Below are 10,338 nucleotides of genomic sequence, written 5' to 3'. Positions count from 1 at the left end.
TCTCAGGAACAGATTATCCCAGTTAGTGTTTTCAGAGCAAGGTCTTCTGCTCTTTGCCTTGTTTATTTAGGGTGAGATTTTTCTTATAAATGAAAATAGACCAGTTTTTCAAAAATGCAGCTAGAGAGTGGCACCAATCCAGAAGGGCTGTAATCTGGAGAAGACAGCAGATTTGTCAGATGCTTTGCTCCTGGGCTCTCTGCCTCATCACCCCAGGACATCACTCAGTCTAGAAAGTGATCTTGGGAGGCCTGAAGAGAGAATCACCCAAACTGTGGCGATGAGAATGAAACCTGAGCATGGAGTGGTAGAAAGGACTAGAGAAACCTACCTCCTGCCTGAGGGTGCTGGAAGATACCAGAGACCCCTTGGACACCACAGATACCACAATTTTCACTCATCGACACATATTCTCACAATGAAACAACTTGGAAAACACTGCCAATTGAGAACTAGATGGGCTTTTGTGGTCTTTTTTAACCTTCTCTTTCTGTGTCTTTTTTTGTGAACGTGCATGTAAAGAGGTGAACGAAAGTTAGGTGCACACTGCAGTGATGCATCACAGGGCTGGAGTGGGGGGCATCCATGTGATCCCACACGGGCCAGGACACAGAGCTGTGACACCGCCCCAGAAGCTCCCTCCTGCCCCACCCCAAGCAACTGATCACTGAATAGATTTGGGGTTACGGTGATCATCCTATCATGTGTAGTTGTCTGTCCCTTCTGATATATCCCACTCTATCATCCTGTCCTTTTATGTCCCCCTTTTACATCTTGTCTGATTTTGTATTGAGTAAATAGTTGTACATTATTCCATTATTTCCTCTCTATTCACAGGAAAGGCACAAATTCCTTTGATCTTGTTTGGATGGTGAGGCTGGAGATCACCACATAGAGTCCTGACCACACAATTCTTTTTTTTTTTTTTTTTTTTTAAGATTTTATTTATTTATCCATGAGAGTCACAGAGACAGAGGTGGAGACATAGGCAGAGGGAGAAGCAAGCTCCCTGTGGGGAGCGCGATGCAGGACTCAATCCCAGGATCCCGGGATCACGCCCTGAGCCAAAGGCAGATAATCAATCACTGATCCAACCAGGCGCCTCCCAAACAATTCTTATATTGATATTTTACCATTTTCCCAGATGATGCAAAGGCCTTAACATTAGGAAAATTAAATTTTATTCATCTCTCTCTTGAGAGATGTCTAAATTCGTTGTTTATATGCTTTTAAATTCTACCTTCCCTTTCTCCCCTGGCAGGCATTCTTAGTGTTTTATTGAGTCAGTATTCACTTCCATTTGACTGTAACGTACCATTGTTACTCGTATTTTCTGCATTTTCTTCTGGGATCATTTCTGCTTTATCTTTTGATTTTCAGGAGCAGCAATGCCTTCTGGCTGGAATGCAGTTTATGAGATAGTTGTGACTTGGGAGTAACAGTGCCTCTGTGAGTGGACAGGAAAAAGCCCAAGGAAACTAGGTTTCAATGACACAGGACCTAGAAGACTCACTGAGCATCATTAAAGGCTTGATCATCATCAAAGACTGTCTGGCATCTGCCTTCCAGTCACATGCCTACTTCTTCAATGGTAGGAGGAGAAGATGAGAATTTAAGGGGCTCCCCTCGGTGGTGCCAAGGCAAGGCTGAAGTAAGGCCATTACCTTGTCATAGAAAGGAGCCCAGTCCTCCCCGCTTCATCTGACCTATTTACATCTGAGTCAAGACTCCCTAGATGGCATTCTCAGGAATCTGCACCCCAACAGCCCTCTGAGAACCAGTCCAACCAGTGTTTTGCATGCAGTCATGGGTGCAACTTTGACTTACTTTACAAGATAAATATTAAGGAAAAATACAGTCACTATTTAAAGGTGATTTGACTGGGCAACCCTGGTGGCCCAGTGGTTTAGCACTGCCTTCAGCCCAGGGTGTGATCCTGGAGACCGGGGATTGAGTCCCATGTTGGGCTCCCTACATGGAGCCTGCTTATCCCTTGCCTGTGTCTCTGCCTCTCTCTCTGTGTTTTTCATGAATAAATAAAGAAAATCTTAAAAAAAAAATAAAAGGTGATTTGACTTTAGCAGTACGATGCTTAAGTTCTACTTAGAGAATTTCTTTTTAGTTAGTTAAAAATTAGGTTAGGTGACATAGGAGAATCTCCAAATGTAGACTATTCATAGCCTGTAGTCTATGGACTTGAAGTGTTCCACAAACACTCTGAAGTAGTTTGCAGACTACTTCATACATATATATATATATAATATATATATATAATACATATAATACATACATATATATATAATATAGATCATATCGAATAAAATATGGATACATATAATTATATATAAATATATATAATTTAATAATATATAATAATAATAATATCGAATAAAATATGGATACATATAATTATATATATGATTGATAAGTCTAGGGGCACCTTTGTGGGAAATGGGTTTCACAGATTTTATTCAATATGATCTGGAATCCAGAGCCAAAAAAATGTACTATGAATCTTTGCTTTAATGACTTGTTTATCTTGGGAAAGAGGAGAATTTTTCAGCAATATTTTGTTTAGGGGGAAATAAATAATACGCCTATGAGTGAGCATGCACTCTTCAAACCAATCCCCACAGACTAGTACTGGCAACATGTGGAAATGACCTCAGTTTTGCAGAAAACTTACCATTATGCTGAGGCGGAAAGCCCAGTTGGAGTCTCCAGTGCTTGTTCAAAGTAGGCCCTTGAGGCTAAAAGCAACCTTACAGCTCTGGCCTGAGACAAGAGTTTGGTCCACCATCAAACCATCAAAAAGCTCCTCTTCTGCTTTCACTATAGATGGCTGTCCAGACAACCAGTCCATAGACTGTGTCCCTATCTTGCATCTTCCATATGAAAAAGTGTGAACCCAAGACACCCTTTGAAACAGTATCTGCAATCTCTGCTCAAATGTAAACATCCAGTTTTTATTCTTCTTTGAAGAATATGTGATTGGCCTCTAGCCATCTACAGGCTCCCTTAACTAATTTATTCATAATTGTAGTTTATCCTATCACTATTAGCCCCAAATCTCCAAGGGCAGAGCCAACACTTAGTATCCTCCTTAATGCTATGCCCACAATGCTGAGCACGGCAGTTGGCAGGGCATGAGAATTCCTCCTTCTAAATTCCTATGAGTCTATATGCTCTGAGGAAGGTGGTTGGCTCTTTGGGCAGTATCACTGCATCTGACAATGTGGCTCATTAGTTAAAAGGGGAGAGAATTGTGCTGGTGCACATTGCAAATCCCACACTCACTTTCCCCTATGATTAAAATCTTACATGAGTGTGGCACATTTATTACAATTAATGAACAAATATTTATACATTATCATTAACTAAAGTCCAAAAGTCATTCAGATTTCCTTAGTTTTTACCTAGTGTCCATTTTTGTTCCAGGATCCTATTCAGAATTCCACATTATAGTTTGTCATTGCATTTCCTTAGGCTCCACTTGGTTGTGGCAGTTTCTCAGGCTTTGCTTGTTCTTGTCTTTGCACAGTTTGGAGTACTGCTCAGGTGTTTTGTAGAATGGCCTTCATTTCTCTGATGTTTTTCTCATAATTAAACAAAGTTATAGGTTTGGGGGAGGAAGATCACAGAAGTGTCATTGTCATGTTCACCATTTATACCATTTCGAGGTTATATACTATCAAAAATGGCTTACTCCTGCTGATGTTGACTTTGGTCACTGGCTGAAGTTGTGTTTGTCAGGTTCCTTCGATCACTTACCCTATTTCTCTCCCTTTCCTTAATGTACTCTTTGGAAAGCAACCACTATGCAGAGCCCACAATGAAAGAGTGGGGAATTAGATTATTTGGAACTCTTCTGCATGGGCGATTCCCTGAGACTGAGGTTGGTTCTACATCAGGAAAGCTACTGGAGCCAGGCTGTTGGAACTGCAATGTAGTCTTCATGTTCACTGGTAAGGCATTTCATTTACTTCCCAAACGTCTCTCCACAGCCCCCATTTATTTATTCAATATTTATAGCTTTATTTACTTATAGATTGATTGTCAGAGAGCCTAGAACTTGGTACAAGCCCTAGCCCCTGCAAATACTCTCTGTGAATTTGTTGCCAAGATCTGAAGTTCAGTTGCGTTGAAAATGCAGACAAGTCTGGTGTCTCCTTCCTAAGGCTTCTGGGAATCACTTTATTTACCCCACTTGGCAGGAGAGTTTCATTTTGTCTTTCTGCTAGTGAGGGCGAGGGCCAGGGGCCTCAGGGGACGAGGAGGAGGACTGAGCCCTGCTACTCCCAGGTCACCATCTCTGGGTCAGTTTTCACCTAACTGTTGCGCCTCTTTGGGAGCATCTCCTTGCAAACCAGATAGAGGTCCTTCTGCAACAGAAATGGTCTCCGCTGAATGCCGACACCTCTCCTAGGCTCTTGTTGGGAAGGTTCAAACCCTGACACCTGCGAGTATTATTTACTCTCAGTAAGGATGCTTTGCTTCTGTCCCCAGTCCTGTGGTTTGACGGCCGGGGATCGCTTCTGGCCCCTCCGCCCGTGGGGACCGGTCCGGACGCGTCCAGCCTCGCGACCGCAGGAGGTCTTTCCTGCCGAGGAGTTCGCGCCAGGCGCACAGCCGCTCCCGGAAGAGCCGAGTCAAAACTTCCAGAGACAAAACCCTGCGTGGAAGGCACTCGAGGTTTCTATCCTGCTCTTACGCTTCAGTCTCCGCAGGGCGGAGCGCTTCCCCGGAGGAAAACGCGCCTCTTTCTCCCCGGGGTCCGGCCCCAGGCCCGTGTCGTGACGGCACGTCATCCACACTTTACAGGTCATGAGATTAACCCGCGAGGGCAGGAGGGAACGCAAGACCCGCACACGCGAGGCGGCGCCACCTGGGCAGCCGCACGGGGCAGGCGGAGCCCGGCCGCCGGCAGGTGGAGCCGCCCTACCTGCGTCTGGACCGCGGGGCTGCAGGAAGGGCAGAGGGCGCCACCAGGGCTGAACCCGTCTCGTCTGTCCCCAGAAACCGATTTGCTTTGGGATTTTGCACTAAGAGCCCTGTGCACGCCAAGGCCCCTGTGTCACGGGGCCAGATGTCAAAAACTAAAACGCGAATTTCAGCTTTCTTGGGACTCCCTGAGCTCAGAGGTGGAGATCCATCCTGTCAGGGAGGAGCGCTGTCGGGGCCAGCGAGTGTGGGGTTCCATGGTGTAATGGTTAGCACTCTGGACTCTGAATCCAGCGATCCGAGTTCAAATCTCGGTGGAACCTGACTGTTCTCCTTTTCAAGTTTCCTTTTTTACGGGGAGTTGGCAGTGGACCTCCAGTTCACGTGAACCCAGAGTGTGATCTTGAAGGGGAAGATGACACCGTGTGGACCTGGACACTGACTCGCTGCCCTATTGTTCAGACAGAGTAGAGGAGCATCCTCCCTCCTTCTCCCTGTTTTCCTCTCCCACCTAACAGATATTCTGTGACACACAATTTTGAGTTGAGTTGAACGTTTTCTGAGTTATTGCTTTATAAAATGTGATGAGCTCACTTGGTGCAAAAGGATGCAACAGAATTGAAGGAGAAGAAAGATTCTTATGAATACAATATTTGCCCAGAGAAAATCTGACTTCATAATGTCTATTAGGTACAATGACCTGAATTTACACATCTTTCACTTTCCACTGAGAAACACAGATTTGGGAAAAATCTATTCATCTATTAAATAAAAAATTTCTTGGACTGTCTCAGATATTTGAACACTGAACACTGCTGGATGCCCACAGATGTAAATTTGAAGTACTTATGGACAGAGCAAATAAAGATCCAGATACATTTTCTAAGTGTTTCCACAGTGTTCCTTTGGTTATTTTTATGACATTGATCCACCACACAGAATTGCTATGATGAGTACGTTCCACAGAAATCAGAGCTTTTGAATTGTATCTGACAACATTTCTGTGATCATTTTATTGTCATAAAACTGTTCCAACAGCAAGTTAGCTCATTTTCTGGTAGATGTTAGTATGTGTCAGAACTTAAGGAAAGACAGTTCCTGAGATCCTCAAAAAATAATTCCAAAGTGTCTTCCTTAGTTTTATCTATTGCATTTCTAAAAATTGTATATTTTTATTTCAAGATACACAGTATCAGGCTATACATTATCTTATGGGTCTTTTTCACTTAAAACCATATTGCTGAAATTGTTACTTTCACAACAAGTAGCTGCCATTCATTCACTCCTTCATTCATGAATAATTCTCTACTGTGTCAATAAATTGCAGTTCATTCATCCACCTTTTGTCAATGGGAAATTGATGAATTTGGTTTTGGATTATGTCAGCTCTGGGGTCATGGGATATTGAAATTGTTTTAGGGCAGAGGAAATCTGGGATTCAGTAATGACACACTTAGCTGAGAATTTATAACTTTGATCTGTCATTTTTGCCCTCCAAATGCTTGGGCACAGTAATATCACTCACCCTTTTATATTATACTATCCAATTCTCCAAATTATTCATAATCCTGTAATTCCTAGAGTTAACTGCCAGTTCTCTCTAGTTCTCTATGTCCTCCAACATATATGCCATTGCAAGGCCCTATGCCACCACTATCTCTAAAGCTTACATAGCCACTTGAACTTACCTGACCAGGAAGCAATTCTGTGTGGGACCTGTGCCACCTGTTTCTTCCGAAAGAAGGAATTTTGCTTTCACACATTTGATTGGCAAAGCTTAGGGCACAGGCCTGCATTCTAGCTGTGCAGAAGGCTAGGAAATTGAGTTATGCCCTGAGCATGCACAATTCATAGCTAGCAACTTCTTCCTAATATATGAAGTCTTAGCCATATTAATCCACTATGTTCATCAATGTGATAATCATCTACAATTCTTTTTTCACATCTTCCCAAACTTTTGTTTCCACTGTTTTTCTCTCGCATTATGATTCACCTACAGAATATATTCTAATGGAAGATAATAAATTATACATATTAAATAGTAAATTAATACTAAAAAACACAGTAAACAAAAGAATTCTATCATTAAGGAGTAAAATATGAAAAAGATCACTTTTAATAAATAATAACCATAAAAAGAAATAAAATCATAAAGGGGAAATTTGTTCATTGACATTAAAAGCTCAAATATATAGTTTGAATAGTAGATACAATAGAAATGATGAATAGATTAATGAACAAGAAATTGGAACTAATGACCGAATGGTATACAAAATTATAAACAACAGGAACATTCAGAAACACACAGGAACATCTAAATAAACAGTGAATGCATAAAATAATGTCATTAGTAATTACTAAATTTTGAGATGTAGAAACAAGATGGAACAAAAATAATAGACAAGAGTAATATAAGAAATGGGATATTGTGATCAGGGTCAAATTATCCTAGAGTTATTTATTGTGAGAAAAGATTAAAAACAAAGTTCAATGGAGTCATAATTCATGCAAATGATGAATGACTATAAAATCAGTGCTTGTCTGAGTTCATGGCCAAAGCCACATGATAACCATTGGCAAAGAGGAATATATAAATTCCAGGATATAAAATAACCAAGAAATATTATTGAAAAATCAATTATTATTAGCAGTATATTTTAATATATTCTATAACATATGAATATATTAGCATATTATAATTATACTAAAATTAAAATTTTAGTAGTCAGAAGTTAAAATAAGTATATTATTGTGCTTCATTATCATTTGCTAAATTTTTCTTCAGTCACTATACTGCATAGTTGGGCCCCCAAAATGCCCTCTGTCCTCTCTTAACTTAGATGGACCCATTTGTTTCTCACCATTTCTCCTTTTATTCATAGACTTTATTATATTTGAAAAAGTGAAGATTTATCATGATATAACACATAATTTTAAAGTCTTTCTTTCTTGTGAAGTTTAATACAGCAAAGTAAACATTTTACTTTTAAATTGTCTTGACCACATGGGCAGAATTCTCAAACAGAACTTTTTCTTTAAAGGCTTAAAACTAGGGGTGTCCAGGTGGCTCAGTTGGTTAAACCCCTGACTCTTGGTCTTACTGATGCCTTGATCTCAGAGTCTAGAGTTTAAGCCCTGCATTGGGCTCCACGCTGGACAGATATTTATAAATATCTATTGGGAGTAAAAGTGTGAGATATTCTTACTGCTAACTATCTAGCTAAAGAATTCTCAATATTTAAATTATCCTTTTAGGAGCACCTGGGTGGCTCAGTAGTTGAGCATCTGCTTTGGCTCAGGTTGTGATCCTGAGGTCCTGGGATGGAGTCCCACATCAGGCTCCTCACAGGGAGTCTGATTCTCCCACTGCCTATGTCTCTGCCTCTCTCTGTGTTTCTCATGAATAAATAAATAAAATCTTAACAATAAAATAAATTATCTTTATACTTAATTTGTAAATAATTCTTAATATTACATAAAATAAACAAAATTAGCCACTTTCACATTTATTAGTTATTGAAGCATTTTACCCCAGATAGTGAAAAATCCATTCACATTTCAACAAATTGGTAGTATTTTAATATACAAAGCATATAAGAGATTTTCATTCTGTTCTTAATAGCTAGAATTATTATTCTTGTTTTAAAATAACTTTTCAGGCAGCCACGGTAAACCTGGATGATATGCCTTGTTCATATCACTCGTAATCTCACACTGATTAGATATGACAGCAAATAATACAATCTCATGATTATTCATCAAGCTTAAATTTAAGGGTGCCAAAAATGATGTGGAAATAGGCACCTGGCTATTTGGCTTAATAAAGGCAAAGGATGAAGCAAAACCAATCAACAAAGTGTTGACTTCAAGGCTGAAATCAAGTTTTGTTACATCTGATATTGATTACATTTAGATTTGTTAAGTATGCATGTTAAATCTTTAAGGGAAACTACAATAATAATAGAAGTGGCATATTTAAGTTAATTTTTAATGCATTTTAATTCAAATGCACTTCTTAAGAAATAATACAGAGAGATCTCCTGTACCTTTTATCCAGTTCCCCACTTCCCCCAGGTGGTGACAACTTGCAAGTTATCCTACAATGTAATAGTAAGTATGTTGACACAAATACAGTGAAGAGAAAACATTTCCTTCAACACAGGATCCCTGATCTCCTTTCAGGCAGCCACACCTGTTCTCCTCCCATCCTCCACTCCTTCCTCCATCTCTGGCACTGATTGGTTCTCATCCCTCTGTGTTCTTATTCCCACCTGATAGTAACCAGGAGGTTTCCCCTTCCCCTGTCCAAAGCAGTGTTAGATGTTCGAGGGAACCATCTGAAACAAGGCAATATATTGGCAAGTGCTAGGGATTAGAACATGGACATTTGAGGATTCCATTATTCTGCCTATCACAACAGCTACTGAGTATCTTTCATTCAGTTTAAGATCATCCTGGTTCTTGGCATGACAAGGGATTTTCAATGGATTCCCGGACATTTTGGGTATTATGCTATGGGACTTTGGATGTTATTTAAACCTTCTGTTTCAGGTGGTTCCCTCGAACATCTAACACTGCTTTGGACAGGAGAAGGGGAAACCTCCTGGTTATTATCAGGTGGAAATGGAATTCCAGGTTTCTCATTCAGCATCTCTCCATATCTAGGTGTAGGTTTCTTATTATTGTGCAAGAGAAGGAGTCCTAGCTCCCCACTAGACTTCCACTAGTACTTCCCTGGATTGGAAGACTAGGAGAGCCTCGTTATTGCTTCACATGTGATCTCTACTGACAGGGAGTGTGTGGCCTCCTTACAGCTAAGCAATGATGAGAGTCTTGTGTCACCACTAGGCCTCTTCTGATGCCACCCTGGTGGGGAGGTAACAGACCCTCCATTCCTGCCAAGTAGGGGGTGGTTATACAAGATCCCCTATAGGGTCTCTGCCAATAGGGTATGGGAAAAGCCTCTTTAAAGTCTGAGCAATGAAAGTCTCAGCCTCTTGTTCTGCCTTCTCAGAGATACCTTGTGTTGGGGGGCAGTGAACAGGGGTAGAGGGAGCACCTTGCTACAGCTTGGTGAGGATGGGGCTCTGGGCTCCCCACTAGGACTCGGAAGCTTGTGGGTGGGGGTGGGACTACAGTTGGTGTTTATGCCCATCTTCCTGCAAGTGAACAATCTCTAAAATAGAATGTTTAGCCTCACTGAATACACAAAGTTGACTAAAAAATCATGGCATGACATATGATTAGGCTAACCATATGATTTTTAGAATATACAACTTTTGTTTATTTTTAAAAAGATTTTATTTGACACAGAGAAAGAATCAGAGAACACAAGTGAGGGGAACAGCAGAGGCAGAGGGAGAAGCAGACTCCCTGCTGAGCAGGGAGCCCCATGTG

At 40.8% G+C, this 10,338-nt stretch overlaps 1 protein-coding gene and 1 non-coding gene across 2 annotated transcripts; both read left to right on the top strand.

Moving 5' to 3' along the window:
- Positions 1-2,424: 2,424 nt before the first annotated feature.
- On the top strand, positions 2,425-5,808 carry LOC140626137 (uncharacterized). The gene is made up of 2 exons (XM_072813746.1): positions 2,425-3,965; positions 4,507-5,808. Exons 1-2 carry the CDS (start codon positions 3,794-3,796, stop codon positions 5,205-5,207), a joined length of 873 nt encoding a protein of 290 aa, XP_072669847.1. The 5' UTR covers positions 2,425-3,793; the 3' UTR covers positions 5,208-5,808.
- On the top strand, positions 5,193-5,264 carry TRNAQ-CUG (transfer RNA glutamine (anticodon CUG)). The gene has a single exon. It is a non-coding gene; the product is annotated as a tRNA-Gln (tRNA).
- Positions 5,809-10,338: the final 4,530 nt, after the last annotated feature.

The sequence above is a fragment of the Canis lupus genome, chromosome 37, assembly GCF_048164855.1.
Source record: "Canis lupus baileyi chromosome 37, mCanLup2.hap1, whole genome shotgun sequence".
NCBI lineage: Eukaryota > Metazoa > Chordata > Mammalia > Carnivora > Canidae > Canis > Canis lupus.
Note: the sequence above shows the minus strand (reverse complement) of the source record. Positions and strands in the feature narration are given on the sequence as shown.